This window comes from Salvia splendens, chromosome 16 (assembly GCF_004379255.2).
Source record: "Salvia splendens isolate huo1 chromosome 16, SspV2, whole genome shotgun sequence".
NCBI lineage: Eukaryota > Viridiplantae > Streptophyta > Magnoliopsida > Lamiales > Lamiaceae > Salvia > Salvia splendens.
Genome location: NC_056047.1, coordinates 13,219,970 through 13,238,309, shown reverse-complemented (window position 1 = coordinate 13,238,309; position 18,340 = coordinate 13,219,970). Strand labels below are relative to the sequence as shown.

The window sequence follows — 18,340 nt, the reverse complement described above, 5'->3', positions numbered from 1 at the left end:
TCTAGGACACAGTGTTTAATTTGTGCTTTAATTTGTTTGCTATTGCCTTGTACAGTATGTTTGTTCTAATGCGTCTATACGTCTAGACCACAGCTATTCGAGTGCTTTCATCTTATTGAAAAAATTTAAATACACTAATTTTTTTTCTTAAAATATCTGTAAAAACGACGCCCTCCGACTCATTTTTATGAAATAGTATACTAGAACGTTTTACGTTTATTTACTAAGTACTACTTTACTATGCATTTTCTGAAGGTGTTTCTAAAACTCGAGTCAAAAGCCTAGCCATATAAATGATTAGCACTGATAATTTAGAATTAAAATAGTACTATCAGATTAATGCGTGTTGGATGATTTAGTTACTTCTAGTTCTAGTACTATATGCTAATAATAATATTTTTGAATGAGAAATACATTTAATTTCGTTTCATCCACGACTCACGATTCACGAATGAACATATCTTACTTAATTAGGATGGTAGTTACATCTTACATGATATAAGAGGGTAATGAAATGAGATTTAACAATGAAAATAGCATGTATATGAGTCGTCACGTGTCAATTTTCTTTGCTCGTACATTCATCAATCGTTATAGAATGGTCCTAATCATGGCACAGTCACTTTTTTTCATTCTAGTAGTAGTATTCAATTTTCTGAATAAACCAACACGAATGTATATTTTATTGGGGACAATATAAAAGTTAAAAACACACTCCTTCCATCCATGATTTATAATCTCATTTTAAGTCATATATGTTTTAAAAAATGTGAGGTAAATAGGAGTTTTAAATTGTGGACGTTGCAAAATAGCAAAATGAGACATTATTCTATAGAAGAGTAGTATTTTATAAAAGGGCAATAGGTCACTTCTAATATCTTAGTATTTTGTCTGAATTTTTAAATTTTTCCACAAATTTTAAAATTGATTGTAAATCCAATTAAAGTTCATGATAGAAATACTATGTTTCCACAAACTTAAAAAGAGGAGATGTGTTTTATTGGCACAAGTTAACTGTGAGAAGCATCAAGTGAAGGAAAATACAGTTGAATGTGAAATTAGTGTATAACCTGTCAATTTCCGATGGTTTATATTGTACATTTATAGGTGAAATTATAAAAAAAAATGGTAGAGTTGTGACGCTTCAACCATGTGATATCGTTAATTGTAGTGGTTCACGCAGCAATCAATCAAAATGCTGAGGCTGTTCAATCGCCAAACCCATCTAAAAACTATAAACTCACACTTGTACTAATCTATATTACTCGTTGTAATCTCAATCAAGTACTACTGTAGTATTAGTTAAAGTCGTTAAGTACCTTATCTTTTTGCTGTTTAATTCACCTCAAACACAAATTAAGGGCAAAAGTTTTGGGTGTATTTATATTCCGCAAAGTTTAACCGCACTACGAGGCTCTCCTACGAGTAACGTTCCTATTCCAGCTGTTTTCCATTTTCAAACCTACTTTATTGTTATATCCTCGCCTCCCTCTCTATTTTTTCCTACCTATCTATAAACATCAAAATCATAGCCTACGCTTTTCCAAGACATACTAATTAAAATATTTCCCCAATTAATTAGAAAATCTATCTTTTGGGCCTAAGGGAATCATTAATCCTGGCCCAGATTCATGCTCAAGTCCCATTTATGTCATCATTCATCCAAATTTGAGTCTCAGACCACAACTCTTTTAATCCTGCAGCTCCATCTTAGGCCACAACTATTAAATTACACTATTCACGACTTCAACCTATTTTACTCGTAAAATAGAATACGTGGAACAATTCAAACCGGGAAAATTCATTGTTCAGTCGAAAAATAGAAAATTACAAATCCTAGAAAAAGAAAATTAAAAAGCCTATTCACGACAACATGTACCAATTGTTGGCGTTTGCGAACTCGTTCATCTGACGTACGTCGTTGTTAAACCAATCCATATAAGCCAAAAATATTGTAATACAAGATGATTGAAATGGGCAAAGTATGGAAGAATCGTGCACGGATGGAGTATATATAGGCAAATAAATGAAAAAAAAATAAATGGAGGGGACTTGTGGCCCGGAAGACATCCAACGCTGGGCTGGGACTCAGCGCTTGCGGCACGGGCATGCATAACACCAGGCCGGGATGGACCCCGGGACACGACTGCGTCACCGGGACCGTCCCAGGCCGCAAATGATGGCGGTTTAACGTGTGGGCCACGGGCCGGGGCCCAGGTGCGATCCGATCCACTCGCGTTAATGATGCTCTAAGAAAGCTAATAAAAAGGATTAAACAACACTTATGCCTAATGAATACTCCTATCAGACCTCACATCATTATTCACCAACCAATATGCAAAATAAAGATTCCAAGGATTAAACAACACATGCCTAATGAATACTCCTATGACACCTCACATCATTAATCACCAACCAATATGCAAAATAAAGATTCCAATATAAACATATGAATATTAGTAATCCCTCCATTCCACAGATACATTTCATTTGGAGCAGTCATTTTGAAAAAGAGTGATGCTAAATGGCCATAATGTGGCCGGCCATAAAGAGTTAATTTAGTCCATTTACATGTATAAAAAAATTAGAATTACCGATATAAACTTATATGTGTGTGAATGGACTTGTGAGTTGATACTTATCTTTGAATTCCATTACCTAAAACACATTAATATCACGAATTACTGTATATGTTGAGCAACAATCAAGAAATGACAGTAGTAATAAGTTGAGCAAAAACTACGAAAGAGCAACACTAACATATTTAGGAACATATAATGAAGATGATATAAAAGTAAAATCAAATAGTATTAAACCAAAAATTTGAAAAAAAAATCAATCTTTTTTGTTATTTAATTAATTTATAGCTGGCTATAATGTGGCCGCATAGCATTATTCTTTGAAAAAAATGATAATAAATGGTTAAAGTAGAAAAAGAGTAAAGTAAGCTAAAGAATAGTATTATCACCCTATTCTTTATCTTACTTTATTATTTCTCTACTTTAATAATTTATTATTATTTTTCTAAAACTGAGTGTTCAAAATGAAATTCATTTATTACTATGGAACGGAGGGAGTAGAATTAAACAACTACTATTGCACTCAAGCTATATACACCTGTACAGAAGAATCACAATTCATGAATTAGATATGCATATAAAAAAATTACACGTGTGCAAATAGTTAAAATCGCAATCAAATTCACATTAGAAATGGAGTAGAAAAAAAGAAAAATGAAAAAGAGAGAGGATTGAAAGATGCCACCGACAGAAGAAGGAAAACCAAATGTTGTAAATTTGTTAGGAGGAGAAAAAGGGGCTAAAAATGGGGGATTTTGCGGTGGAGGCGGCGGTGCTTGGCCTCCTGCAGCTTCAAGTTCTTCAAGCTCCGTATGGCCAAGATATCTCCTTTATCAATCTCCATTATTCCTTCCAATTCCGAAATGTTCTCTGTTCAAACAAATCAACAATTTCTTCAGCTTTAGAAAAATCAATCGACAATGGAAGAAGAAATCAGATATAATGGGTACCAGCAGGGTCAGAAATAGCATTGAAGTCAGCCAAATCTGAAGCAAATAAAAAGAAAAAGTTAGAAAAGAAGAAGGAGAAAATGGGATGGTGATTGAATGAGGAAGGGAGAAGTGTACCGTTTAGAGAGGGGTTGTGGGAAGAGAGGTAGAGAATGAGGAAACAGAGGAGGGTGAGAAGAGGAATGAGGTGAATGTAGGATTGAGGCATGGGGGTTTTGGGCTTGAGCTTCTTGAGCTGCTCTTCTTCTTCTTCTTGTTGCTGGCATTCCTCTCCAAGAAATGATGATGGAGATTGGGATTCATCCTTCACGAGCTTTGACGAGGGAGAACCCAGTGACTGCCTCTGCATGTTCTAGAGAGAGAGAGAGATGCTCTGCTTTTGTGTTTTTGGTGGTTCACAATTGTTATTCTCTGAATTTTTCATAGCTGGAATTCGGTCATTCATAATTGATCATCGGTTAGGTTAAATTTAATTCACCCACATACTAATTATAAATAATTTATACTAATCTTTTCTAAAGTTCTAATGTAAATTAGATTTAATTCATTAAAAAGGTTGTAAGATTAGTGTGTAAGTCTACCCCAATATGTAAAATTACTCGTAGTTAATTAGTGGAGGCGAGGCCCAACTAAATAAATTCTATCTTCATTTTTTATTCAAGCTTATTTATTTACTTAGCTTCTATTTTTAGTTTTCTACCCATTTGACTATTTGAGATCTTTATATTTTTTTACAAGAATTCTGATATACGAGTATTTGCTATCCCTATTTTCGTATACTAGCATTTATCACAAAAATATCAGAACACACACATAAATTAGAGATTAAATACCGAATTAGTATTAGCTAAACAATCAAGATGGATTAAAAACTTTGTAAAGTCAACTTCATTTTTATTTACTTTACCGAACCTCTTTCAACGAAATGAGCTTTTATTTGGCGTGCTCTAAATTACTGAAAATAGGTTGGGCTTATTCACAATATTTGTTGGTTCGGTATTCTTCAAATTTTACTTATTTTTTTCAATCAATATTTTTATACCGGATTTTCTTCAAAATGAGATATATAGTACTATAAGTGATGCTAATGAAGCACAAATACCATTGAGCATATATCTACAATAATATTATAATTTTGATATAATAAATTAAAGTTATACATTAATAATTATACTAGTATTGAGTACAATTATAACTGTTGCACCCTATGTTTGAGTGTATACAAAATTTTCACTTCAAAATATATTCTCCTATAATGTGTGATATCCGAGAATATGAACTGTTTTTTTTCTCTCACTCTCTCTTTTAAGAACAAGAACAAAAAGAGGCGTAAAATCAAGAAAAGTAAAACGAGGTCCCATGTATGAAGTTCCTTAGCTTATGATCGAAGCTAAATTAATTGACAATGGCACTACACTAGTGAATGCAATGCAGTAGAGTATAACTTACTTTTATTAGTGTGGGGATCAAATTAAATGACGCCATGTGACTCCACATAAAATGCGCCTAATTTTATTTATTTCATTTTATAATATGCACAAAGTGGAGTACAATTATTTGATTCGTTGCCTTCATTTTCCACTGATTTTTACCGGTTTAACATAGTACTCCTATAATAATTTCAGGTATACAAAATTAACATATTCTCGTTATAGATATTTTCGAACCAATATTCCATCAAACAATTGCGGTCTAAATAGTAAATAGTATTGTGTTTTATGAAAAATACACTAACATTAAATTTACTTCTGTATGATATTGAATTTATGCAAATTCTTTGAATTAAGCCAAATATTGTGAGAATCAAGCCATTATTGTGATTGGATTATGTATTTGATTGATTTATGTATTACTAATTGATATAAGTACCTTTTTACTATTCTTATTAACTAAATTCGTTATGTGTCATCAATTCTAGGTGTTTGATATTAAAATCCTAAAATTTATACTCCACCCGTCCACGAAAAATAGGGCACTTTCATTTTCTGCACTCGTTTTGATAAAATGATAATAAATAGTTAGAGTGAGGAGAAAATAAAGTACGAGAGAGAATAATGTAGAGAAGTCTCTTGTCTATATTATTCTCTTTCTTACTTTTCTTTCTCTCCACTTTAACTATTTATTATCATTTTTTTAAAACGAGTGCAGAAAATGAAAGTGCCATATTTTTCGTGAACGGAGAGAGTAATTGATTATGCATTAAGGTTTTGATTATATTCAAGTACAACTAGACATATAATAGGTTACAAATCAATTTTAAAATAGAAATCCAGAATTATATATGAATATATCATGAATTCTGTGTGAAACATGATAAATTCATTATGAAAGATGATGAATAATGAATATATTTCCATGAGATTCAAGGTATAAACCACGAATTCATGATGTAAGAACTAAAAATAACTTCTTTAACTATATGAAATTGATAATTTCCTTAAATATATGTACATGTGTGCGAGTAAATAACAAATTAATAAGTACTACCTCTTGGCTTAACGTTGCTTTCATTGTCAAATTATATGCATCAGACTTTAGTACTGGTGGCCGATGATGAGCATGAAAAATTTGTGGTGATTTTATCACCATATCGGTCTACATTATTCTGAGCGGTTCAATTGACAAAATTACATCTTAAAATTAAATATGTACTGATTGGTTTAGGAACGGTTCAATTGACAAAATTACATCTCAAAATTAAATATGTACTGATTGGTTTAGGAGCGGTTCAATTGACAATATTATATCTTAAAATCAGATATGTACTATTATTGTTAGGTTTATGAGATTGAATCTCAAAATTTAATCTTATATGGATAATTAGTGATAATTAGTCATAACTAGTACCCACCTTCATATAACTAAAATAATATTACAATTTAATCCTAAATAGATAATCATAGATAATTACTCATGTCAATGGAACGATAACTTAATGAAGTAAACCAACATCAAAGCGTATCTAAGAAAACGTTGGATAATATAAGTTATCAACTCGACCTACCCAATCAAACCCAACATAGTACACACTCTCTAGTTTTAACATAATTTTAATTATATTTATTCTAAATTTTTTATATTAATATATATTCAGTATGTTTTTAAAATTCTTACCACTTTATATTTTATTAAAAATAAGGGAAATTGGTCTCTAAAATCATAAACTCTGCCTAAAATTTGGTATTTTCCATGAACTTTGAAATTGGTATATAATATCACAAATTTTGCACTTTGTTTGGTTTTTCCCACGACATGTCTATTACTCCCTCCGTCCCGCTTTAGCTGTCTCAATTACTTTTGAGCACTCTTTTTATAAAAATAATAATAAATAGTTAAAGAGGAGAAATGGTAAAGTAAAAGAGAGGATAGTGTAGATAAAACTCTTCTGTACATTATCCTCTCCCTTACTTTACCATTTATCCACTTTAACTATTTATTATCATTTTTACAAAACAAGTGCTCAAAAGCAACTGGGACTGCTAAAACGTGACTGAGGGAGTACTATATTTGACTAAATTATGAGTTTTTTTATATCATATTTGACACAATCAAATCAACGTGATTTTCAACACAACTTTTTAACCTACATGTCATGAATTAAAAAGTGATTTAGAATATCATAAAACGCATCACGATTGCCTATATAAAATAAGATTTTGACGTATATATCTTATTTGAGTGAGTCTGGGAAATACCAAATAAAATACAAAGTTTGTGATATTATAGATCAATTTCAAAGTTCATAGGAAATACCAATTTTTAGGCAAAATTCATGGTTGTAGAGACCAATATCCCTAAAAATAATTTTACTTAAATAAATTTAAATTTATTTAATAAATAATGATAGTACTAATATTTTATGTGATTCAGAAATCATTCAAATCAATGAACTATAACTAAAAGTACAAAATCTTATAAATAATTTGATTATTGTAAGTGTAACTATTTTTTAGTTTATCAAAGATTATAAATTAAAACATAATCTTTTGAGCAATTCAGCCCAGCTTATTTATCAAATAGGTTTACATTCGAAATTACAGAAATATGCCCAATCTACTTTGATGATGGACTTGGGTTGGGCTCCAAGCTCGGGCTTATATGAGGCCAAGATCAGCCCAATTTGGTGAAATGATCAAAATTAGTATGATTAATCAATGTCCCAATTTAATAAGGGTGGGTGTATTAGAAGTTGATGGATGTCAAATTGGGGGTGCTATTCTTCTACATCTTCAAATTTCTTGCGCTAAACGATACACAAATTCTTCGCCCATTGCTGTCAATCGAGATGCAGAGGTAGATCGATTCAAATTTCTTGCGCAGAACGAATCATTTTCGATTTCTATATAACTTACTCGCCTATCTATTTGAAGAGAGAGAGAGAGAGAGGAGCTTCAAATTTGTTGCGCAAAACAACAATTTTTTTTAAAAAAAACTTCCTTTTCGTTTTGAATCAATAGAGGGGAGTGGTGAGGCAAAATGGTGCTATGGGAAATTACTTTGGGAACGGCCTACTTTTTAGGTCTTAAACGAACCTACAGGCTTGCTCTCAAAATCCAGCGGAAGCTCATCAGCCCTAAACGCCCTAGGATTAGGCAGTTTGTTCATAGGTAATTTTGTTGTTTATTTATTAATTTATTTTATTAATGTATTGTTTGGCGTCTCATTTTGTTTTTTCATTGTTATGGAATCCAAATTTGTTGTGGATATGTGTGCTGGAAGGCAAGAAATTCGAATTCAGATGTTAAGGAAAGTAGGGAACGTTGTTTTGATGCTTCATTCTTTCTGTTCTAGCTCCAATATCGCACTGACATCTTTGTTTGAAGTTAATCATTTATGGAGTATCACAATTAAATTCCAAACTTGCTTTCTTAGAAAAATATAGCTAAATCATACATGCATCCCAAATGTTAAAGCCAATGTTAAATGTGACCTTTGCTTTTTTGCTTTATCCTTCACTGGATCATGGATATTAGGGAATTATTGAAATGTAAATTGCAGATGCGTCTGGATCAAATTATGATTGTTGGATCCGAAGATATGAAACTAAAGAATCAGGAATAAAATTAACTGGTAACTGCATATAGATTGAAGAAATATTGAAGATGACATTTTAATGATTGTTTTCTGTGGCTGATGACTAAATCTAAAATGACAGTATTTTCTTCATCCATACTCTATTTTATGTGTTATGTTTTAGTTCTTTGATGTTGAACTTATGGAACTAGCAGTCATATGTGTTATACACAGATGATGTGGCATTTTAACCTGTTATCTGGTTTATGGACTGATGATTTTTCTTCTGTTTACTTGCATTGTAGACGAACTCGTAATGTGTTTGATGCAGCACTTAGTGTTCATCGCAAGGTACAAGAGAGGGATATTGAAGTTGGTAGGAACCTTGGCAACTGGATTCTCCGGTGGCTTGATAAAATGAAGCCTGCAGCCCAGATCAGAGGACAATCTCCACCAGCCCCTAAAACAAACAGCAACATGCCAAAGCAGTTGAATAAACAAGGACTCCCAAAATCTACACATGAGAAATCAGACAGACAACTATTTGTTGCTTCTCGATCGATCTTATCTAAAACCCCTACCATTGAGATGATTATGAAGCCAAAAACGCCTATTGGACACAATACCCAGTATAGGCAATATGGTGCTGGTGGCTTGGAGTTTTTCACCGTGGACCGCACGAGATTTGGCCCTGGGGAAGTGCTTAGGAATGACATAAGGCACTGGAGTATGCATCACTAATATGTTGTTACTTTTACTGTTTGTTTTTTAACTTGACAAAATACTGGCAAGACGAAATTCTTGAAAATGGTAACCATGTAGATAAAATAAGGTAGGACTTGATAGTTCAGGATTTCGCTTTGCTCTAGCTGGAATTGTTTGTTCTTCTTGGTGAACAAGTTTGCATTTGTTAGACAATCCTGTTTGAATCATACTGGCAAGCATGTTGTGCTTGGCCCTCATTTTGCACTATTCTATATCTCATTTTTCAGTATGGTTGTGAACGAACTGAGCTGAATGTTGGCTAGCTCTGAGCTTAGTTCGTTAAAGATATATGAGAACCAATCCTAACCTCACTATTCTTTTTAATCGATAAATGATCAGAATTTTAAGACCGTATCACGGTAGACTCGAACTCGATACCTTTGGCATTAACTAATTTCTCTAAATAAAAAAATAATAAGAGAGAGAATAATTAAAATAAGCTAAATTAATTTCACATTTGTTAGCAAAACACTAGATACATCTACTATAGACATCTATCATAAAACTTTCCTCATTTAAGCCTCTTAACTTTTTATCTACCAAATCCAGTTTATCCTTTTTTATTGAACCCTTTTGTCTTTTTCCCTTTACTCCAATACTGTATTGCAGAATTCGAACACCTTTTTTGGTGGCAATTGCTGAATTCCAGCTATTTTGCTTTCAGTATCATATTTAAGACACATTCATCTCCAGATTGAATTCAGATTTCGTTTGAAAATTTATAACTTCATTCATTTTTATTTTCAATTTGAATTGAAAGTAAAAAACGTTTGGCTGAGCATAGTTTATTTAAAAATATTATGCTAGTACTGAAAACAAAATATTAGGAGCTCATAATGAACTTACAAAGACTCAGAATATTAAAAGGTGAAGATTCCTTTTAAGTCTTAGAGCATGCGCAGCGGTGGCGTCCGTCGCCACCGCCGTCCGCGCCGCTGGCACGGCGCTGCCTGATGTATCGAGCACGTCCGTGCCAGCGGACGCACACGTGGCGGCACGGGATTGGTAATTATAAATAATGCTAAAAAATAAAAAAAATATTTTCCAAATCCCAAAAATATGGCCGTTTTTTCCTGTTTTTTCTGAATTTTTTTTATTATTTTTTATTTTTTCCCAAAATCATCTATAAATACACACATTCATCACTCATTTATCACATCAATTCATCTCTCATTCTTAATTCTTATACAAACTATCAACACATTCAACCTTCACTCAAAACATCAAATGGATATGTAATGTTTAATTTTACTACGAACAACATCGTGCCGCTTACGAAGCATATGTCGCGGCGAATACCCCCGCTCATTTTTAGAATTTTAATTATGTAATGTTTAATTTTATTTGTCATTTGTAATATTTATTGTGGTTTTTAAATGAATTTTAATATTATGGAAATGTTATTGTTTAATTGAATTTTAAATTAATTGTGCTCGTCCTTGCGGAAGAGCACAGTTGTGGGTGTTGTGCTCTGCCAGAGAGCAGACATGAATAGTACCGCCCGGGCCCATAACCGTGCCGCTGGCAAGAGCACGGTGTTGGATGCTCTTAAGATGATGAAAGGGAAAGCGCTCCTGACCTTTTTTTCTTTATCTATTGACCTATGTAGAAACAAAAGTTGTGTAATTGAATTCTGAAGATATTATTCAAATATTATCTAAAGTTGAATGATGAAGTAGACAAAAGATAAATGCAATTATTATTTTTAAGTTGAAGAAATTATAGATTAAATATCTCATAAAGTAACAAACTAGAAATAGAGTAGTATATAATGTAAAAAAATCCAATCTGCAAAAGAGAATCATTGAATAATGTTATAGAGGTGGAAGTGGGAGACCCGCAATCAAAGGGGTTAAAGAGAAAACAACATAGGGCGGGGAGATGATTTAGGATATTGTGTCTGAAACAGCATCTCTCATTGCTCTATTAATCCTCCTCATTCATCATTCTTCTTTTTTTCTTTTTTCGTCCATGATATTTCTGTTTGTTTTATTGATGGATGATGTTGGTTTGCGCCTCGGTGATCCATTTTAATTTCTTGGTATGTCCTACTTATTTTATATGTCGTTGAAACACACACAACACACACACACACACACTGTGAGGCATTGCATTTGTACCTTCATTTCCTGCTTCTTTCTTGTTTTGAATTCAAGCTGCTAGCTTTTCTGTTTTTTTTGCTTCTGTTGTGAATAAAACTTCATTTTCTCAATAATGTTAGTAAATTTATAAATGTGGCTGATGGAATTTCACTTTTTGTTCATGCATAGGCAATAAGGGCTGCAATAGCTCATCAATAACACCGTGGAAGGAGACCAAACGGTATGTCTATTTCCAGATCCATTCAATTAACAAATTGAAGCAAACAAATCGATGTCTTGATTGCTAAAATGGAGCATAATTTGTTGAACAAGAAGAATATGGCCTTTGTTGTGTAGAGTTAGATTGGTATAAATGGGGAAGGAGTATAACGGATCCCCAAAGCCTCATCAGCTGAACATGAGGCGAAAACGCATCACTTACATCTTAGGCGTCAGTTGTCTCTGTGTCATCTTCTACGCTTTAGGCGCCTGGCAGGGCCGCAGCGTCCCCCCGTCCGGTACCCAGTTCTCGTCCCGTGTCGGCTGCGACGACACCCCGGCCTCCAAGGGGGACTCCGACTCCCCCTCCTCGTCAGACTCCCCCTTGGTCTCCGACACCCTCGACTTCGAGAGCCACCACCAGCTGGTCATTAACACGTCCGAGCAGGCCGAGACGTTCCCCCCCTGCGACATGAAGTACAGTGAGTACACCCCGTGCAACGACCGCCAGAGGGGGAGGCAGTTTGATCGCGACATGCTCAAGTACCGGGAGAGGCATTGCCCCACCAAGGACGAGCTCCTTCGCTGCCTCATCCCTGCTCCGGACCATTACAAGGCGCCTTTCAAGTGGCCGCAGAGCAGGGACTACGTGTGGATTGGCAACATCCCTCACAAGGAGCTCAGCATTGAGAAGGCTAACCAGAATTGGATCCAAGTCGAGGGTGATCGCTTCAGATTCCCCGGTGGAGGGACTATGTTCCCGCGTGGCGCTGATGCTTACATTGACGACATTGCTGCCCTCATCCCCCTCAAGGACGGATCCATCAGGACCGCCCTTGATACAGGCTGTGGCGTAAGGGGTCGTTTATTTATAGGATCGGTCATCATACATATGAAAAAGTACTGAATGTACATTGGTTTCAGGTTGCTAGTTGGGGGGCTTACCTGTTGAAGAGGGATATAATCGCAATGTCCTTTGCTCCGAGAGACACGCATGAAGCACAGGTGTGGTTTGCACTGGAGCGAGGCGTCCCTGCAATGATCAATGTTCTTGGCTCACAGCGGCTCCCTTATCCAGCTAGGGCTTTCGACATGGCTCATTGCTCCCGTTGCTTGATCCCGTGGTCTAAATATGGTAACATATGATATGAGTATGGACCATTCTTAACATTTAGGAATGTGCATCTTTGTTCTTACATTGTGTTGTTGTAGATGGAATGTATCTGATGGAAGTGGATAGGGTGCTAAGGCCCGGTGGCTACTGGATCCTCTCCGGTCCTCCCATTAACTGGAAGAAATACTGGAGAGGTTGGGAGAGAACTCAAGAAGATTTGAAGCAAGAGCAAGACTCGATAGAGGATGTAGCCGCACAGCTCTGTTGGAAGAAAGTTGTGGAGAAAGGCGATCTCGCTATCTGGCAGAAGCCTCTCAATCATAATAACTGCGTTGATCGCAACATTTGCAGCTCCGGCAACGCTGATGCAGGCTGGTAAATGCTTCTATGCCTTCAAATGTGATCTGTTTTGCTAACACTACTCTTTGATGAGTAGTAGGCATTTTGCTTTAGTGATGGTTCATTTGATGTGTATGAATATAAGGTACAAGGACATGGAAACTTGCGTGACGCCGCTTCCCGAGACGCGCGACGCAGAGGAAGTGGCAGGGGGAGCGCTGAAGAAGTGGCCCGAGCGCGCATTCTCGGTCCCACCAAGGATCAGCAGCGGATCAGTCCCGGGCGTGACGGCCAAGACGTTCGAGGAGGACAACAAGATGTGGAAGGGCAGGGTGGACTACTACAAGCGCCTCGTCGGAAAGCTGTCGCAGGGGATGTACCGGAACGTGATGGACATGAACGCCCACCTGGGGGGGTTCGCGGCAGCGGTGGTGAAGTACCCGGTGTGGGTGATGAATGTTGTTCCCATGGGGACGGAGCTCCCGGACACGCTGGGGGTGATCAAGGAGCGGGGGTTCATCGGGACGTACCAGGACTGGTGTGAGGCGTTCTCGACGTATCCGAGGACGTACGACCTCATCCACGCTGGGGGCGTGTTCAGCGCTTATCAGGACAAGTAAGGAATCATCATCCTCCCTAGATAGATAGATAGATAGATAGATAGATAGATATACCAATGTTATGTGTGTTCTAATAATGTGTTGGGAATGGTGTTGGTGTTGAAGGTGCGATATAAGGTACATATTGCTGGAGATGGATAGGATATTGAGGCCGGAGGGGACGGTGATATTCAGGGATGTGGTGGAGGTGTTGGTGAAGGTGAAGAGCATAGCTGATGGAATGAGATGGCAGAGCAAGATTGTCGATCATGAAACCGGGCCCTTTTATACCGAGAAGATTCTTGTTGCCACCAAGAATTATTGGACTGCTGATTCCAACCAAAAAGCTCTATGATTTCGGAACTAAATTCTGTTTTGTTTTTTTGGGATGGGATGGGAGTTTTCTACTCAAAATGCTGTAGTTGGATGTTGACAAGTTGTGTTCGTGGAGTCAATAATTTGTGTAGTCACAAGTTTTGGCAGTTAGCTACATTTTGAAGTATGCTACCACTAATCATATAGTAGTAAATAGTTTTCAGTGTAATGACAGATTATTGCTTCAAATGCCCATCTTTTGAAGCTATGTAGTACTGTGATTCATCTAATATTTTAATTTTAAAATGGACTTCCGAAGATTCATAAATTCATATTTTCTGACTGGCAAGAATTCTGTGATTTTCAATTATCGACCAGCGTCTAAATAATCATAGTAACTTGCTACTTACAATTTCATAACCATTTCAGGTTATTATTTTAGTCTCTGTGTGTGTCAAAATTGTTTGCTGTCAACTCACCTTGTGTTAAGAATAATATAATACTAGTAGTATCTGCTATTTTGGAATTAAAATGCAGGTATAGCTTTGGAATTGTTTTGTACCGGAAATAAGCAGTAGCTGACATAACTTTGCAAGACTTTTAACGTGAGTAGTATCATTTAATTCATAACATCTGATAAATAATCCTCATTTTGTATTCATTCTTATTAGTAATAACCAATTTAGCTTTGTCCATTAATGGTGGATCTTTGTTTACGTATTGTTCATAATTGCAAAATAAGCCATAACCCTCGATTACATATATGCCCAAAGTAGATAGGAAGCAATCACATTTGTCATTTCTAGTAAAGAAAAATCAAAGTATGGAAACAAGAGTGGTAGTGGTTTGTGTGTGGGTTCTTGTTCTTCAACAAACAAGAGCTCCTCGATTTGAGCTAAAACACCAGATAGATACTAGTGCAGCAAAAATCAAACCAAAATCATACATAAGCTACATGAAACCAACGATGAGACCTGCTGCACGTTGTCGTTTACCGACAACTCAGACGAGATATGTATGTATATATGTATGTCTGAACATTTAATCATGTACCTAGTCACATATCCAGGATAAACCTACTCTTCTACCACAAATTCCTCCGAACCTGTTGCACAACACAAATTGAACAAAAAAAAATCAGTATAGCTCGAGCAAAACCAGAGGGAAAACAAAGCTTAATTAAAGATTGTGAAGGCATAATTTCATGCATCACATTAGTTACTAGAAATGAGATGCATATGGACAGTACTATATTTTTCCAATATTCTGAACTGCAACGGCTGTAGTATTCACACTTAGTTTTACTACGTGAAGCATTTCCCTCGTCCCATCCCCTTCCACTCCCTACCACGGCAAGCTAGGGTACTCTCAGCAGATGCCTTTGTATGAAAATATTTTACACGTCACAACTCACAACTGTGCTATCATATTTCATCTTTTTAACATAATATAGCTAGAGGCGTGAAGGGGAAGAATCATAGATCACACCTACAGACTTTTTGGACATTCATGGTAAATTACAACATATACTAAAGCCAAACAATCTAATGAGAGTGAGGTATAAGATTTATACAAATCAGTTTTAGCAAAGGTAATGCTAGATTCAGCAATACATGAATGCAAAGGACTAACTAGAATTGGTTGATCTTCATTATTCCATGCACTGTCCAGTCCAGATGGACAACCAGGCCATTCATTTTCTACTTTTTTGCTTATCTCATCACCCATTATGTATCCACATTGGACCCTTGGCCCATTGTTCTGCAAGATTTTCCTACTAAACTTTAAGGGAAAACCAATACTACTCACTATTACTGTCTGAAATCAGTTTCCCCCTCCCCCCATCTCTGTCACCCAAATTGAACACAAACGATGATCACAGACAAGAATATTCCAAGGGCTCTCTGGTTAGAATTTCTGCAACATAAAACAGTACTCCAGCAACTAAAGCAGTCCTATCGATTTTTCAAAAATTTGAATCTCCTTTTTTCAACACAAGATTGTTAAAAAAGATCAGAATGCACATACACAGTGACATGCCATTCACAAACGCAGAATCTCCACTTATAAAATTTGAAGATGCCATTAATTTCCCCCAAAATAAACACTCTTACCTAGATCACTATCTTCCAACCCTAAGGCTATGTACAAGAAATTGATGGTATCTCAAAATAAGATTACTTATACAGAGGTTTCTGCGATTCATACCTGAACGAGACAAAATCGAATCAAGCCCAAGAATTATCAAATGCGGCGGATGTGATCGCCTGCGAGAACTCCTGAAAACTGATCCTGCCGTCGCCGTCGGTGTCAGCCTCGCTGATCATCCCGGTGAGCTCCTCCGCCGTGAGGGCGTGGCCGAGCTTGGCCATGGAGTGCGCGAGCTCCGCCGCGGTGATGTACCCGTTCCCGTCGCGATCAAACATCTTGAAGAGGTGGCTGAGCTGCTCCTCCGTGTAAGGCGACTTGGCCGGAAGGAGCTCCGGCGCTACCAGCGCCACGAACTCCGAGAACTCCACTAATCCGTTGTTGTTCGTGTCAGCCTTCTGAATCAGCGCGTCGATCTGATCGGGGCTCGGCTTCAATCCGAGCGAGCGCAGCAGCGAGCCGAGCTCGAGCTCCGTGAGGCTGCCGTCGTTGTTCCGGTCGAAGGAGCGGAATATCTCCCGCAGCTCCGCCAGCTGCTCATCGTCCAATTTGACGGCCGGGGCTTTAGCGTTCATCTCCACAATTTTCCCTCCAAAAACGAAAAAAAAGAGAGGAAATGTTGGTTGATTAAAGAGGCGAATTAGGGTTGGGGAAAATGACGGGTGAGATGGTGCGTGAATTGTCGATCTCCGCTGGTGTTGATGCAGCAGCTGATCTAACAAATTCGCAACACTCAATTATCTTCTTCCACAACGCATAATTTTTCCTTTTCCTCTCCCTTTCGCTTCTGTTAATGATCCAACACTTTCCGAATTGCTGGCAACCAAGCTCATAAATCGGATCTAATTTCAACTTTTATTTATTTATTTGCAAATGTCGTTTTGTTTTGTCTATAGCATCACAACACGTAGTATACTCACGTATTTATTTCATCTAGATGTTGTTGTAACTATTTAATTCGGTGTGGTTGTACGCAGGATATCAATCGGATCAACCCGTTCGGGTTGTCGGGCCATTCAGGTACGGACTATTTGAGTTATGATTTTTTTCGGGTTATAAAAGTTCAATCCTAATCTTAACCCTTCGGGTTTCGGGCTAATCTATCGGGTCAACCCGAATAACCCGATTTCAAATTCGGGCTGCGAAATTGCAACCCTAATCCTGTATTTTTATCGGGTTGTTCGGGCTGCCCACGGGTTCCGAATTACATTGACATCCCTAATTGTACGTTTGCTAATAAAAAAATAAGCTCTTACTATTGTTACTAATAATTTATCTAGATTTTGAAGAAGTCAATTGCGGCAACAAGATTGACCAAGTTTGATTTTGGATGGTCCTTGATTCTAATAATTTGATCAATTAGTAATATCTATTAATTACTATTTACTTCTGGATTCATTCAATCACATATGGATATGGGATTTGAATATCACAAATGGATTTGTAATTGTTGTTAAATGGCCAATGAGTTTGTTAAAGGTAATTGAACACATAAAGTGAAAAGGTAGAAAAGGCGTTAATTTAATTTCAAATGGCGGGAATTGCGTGAAGGAGGGCACGTCATATTCATATACTTTTTCAAATTTAATTTTCGATCCAGCCAATCCCCACCTTCTAATCATGAAATGGGTACCCACTTTTTTCTTTGTTCAATATTTATTCTACTTCATATCTATAACGACTAGCCGTATCAATCCAACTACAAAATTAAATAAATCCAACAAAAAGGAAAGAATTAAGGTAGTATTCTGTTATCAAGATAAAATAATAATAAGATATAATCTAGTATTGAGTGATGAAATTATTTTAGTCATAGGGGGTTAGTTATGACTAATTATCTCATGTTATCCATCTAGAATTGAGTTGAGAGATTGAATCTCATGAACCGAACACACTAAAAATTTAATCTCAGATACAATTTTGCAAATCGAACCATCCCTAAAAAGATATACTTTAATGAGTTAATCAGAAACTGTATGACTGAGGCTGATTAAACAAACCTTATATAGTTACATTACATGATCGTCAAACTTTAATACTCCACATTGTTTCTGAAAGTTACGATAACTAGCACTTAGTATAAAACATTTTGATTTTTTATCTTTCATCTTTGTCTCAAATTCATGGTTTCATCTTTGGATATGAACATTGCTTTCTGGGAAAACAAAATTGAAAATTGAGAAGGAATAAATTGATTTGAGCAATATTAGATGGTTTC

The 18,340-nt window shown here is 36.2% G+C and overlaps 4 protein-coding genes across 6 annotated transcripts; 2 read left to right on the top strand and 2 right to left on the bottom strand.

Moving 5' to 3' along the window:
* Positions 1–3,074: 3,074 nt before the first annotated feature.
* On the bottom strand, positions 3,075–4,015 carry LOC121770875. The gene is made up of 3 exons (XM_042167659.1): positions 3,647–4,015; positions 3,530–3,565; positions 3,075–3,449 (listed from the first exon to the last, which is right to left on the bottom strand). Exons 1-3 carry the CDS (start codon positions 3,876–3,878, stop codon positions 3,319–3,321), a joined length of 399 nt encoding a protein of 132 aa, XP_042023593.1. The 5' UTR covers positions 3,879–4,015; the 3' UTR covers positions 3,075–3,318.
* Positions 4,016–7,716: 3,701 nt separating this feature from the next.
* LOC121772747 lies at positions 7,717–9,514 on the top strand. Of its 2 annotated transcripts, XM_042169957.1 has the most exons (3): positions 7,717–7,822; positions 7,987–8,136; positions 8,848–9,514. In XM_042169957.1, the coding sequence occupies exons 2-3, from the start codon at positions 8,006–8,008 to the stop codon at positions 9,281–9,283; spliced, it is 567 nt and encodes a 188-aa protein (XP_042025891.1). In that variant the 5' UTR covers positions 7,717–7,822; positions 7,987–8,005; the 3' UTR covers positions 9,284–9,514. The 2 variants fall into 2 exon arrangements, with proteins under 2 accessions (XP_042025891.1, XP_042025890.1); XM_042169956.1 differs by having other exon boundaries at positions 7,719–8,136.
* Positions 9,515–11,096: 1,582 nt separating this feature from the next.
* LOC121772642 (probable methyltransferase PMT17) lies at positions 11,097–14,302 on the top strand. Of its 2 annotated transcripts, XM_042169828.1 has the most exons (7): positions 11,097–11,348; positions 11,578–11,629; positions 11,746–12,460; positions 12,532–12,742; positions 12,820–13,096; positions 13,206–13,676; positions 13,786–14,302. In XM_042169828.1, exons 3-7 carry the CDS (start codon positions 11,762–11,764, stop codon positions 14,012–14,014), a joined length of 1,887 nt encoding a protein of 628 aa, XP_042025762.1. In that variant the 5' UTR covers positions 11,097–11,348; positions 11,578–11,629; positions 11,746–11,761; the 3' UTR covers positions 14,015–14,302. The 2 variants fall into 2 exon arrangements, with proteins under 2 accessions (XP_042025762.1, XP_042025763.1); XM_042169829.1 differs by having other exon boundaries at positions 11,578–12,460.
* A 445-nt stretch (positions 14,303–14,747) lies between these two features.
* Positions 14,748–17,031, bottom strand: LOC121770015 (probable calcium-binding protein CML18). Its single transcript, XM_042166805.1, has 2 exons — positions 16,183–17,031; positions 14,748–15,079 (listed from the first exon to the last, which is right to left on the bottom strand). Exon 1 carries the CDS (start codon positions 16,695–16,697, stop codon positions 16,203–16,205), a length of 495 nt encoding a protein of 164 aa, XP_042022739.1. The 5' UTR covers positions 16,698–17,031; the 3' UTR covers positions 14,748–15,079; positions 16,183–16,202.
* Between the last annotated feature and the right edge of the window lie 1,309 nt (positions 17,032–18,340).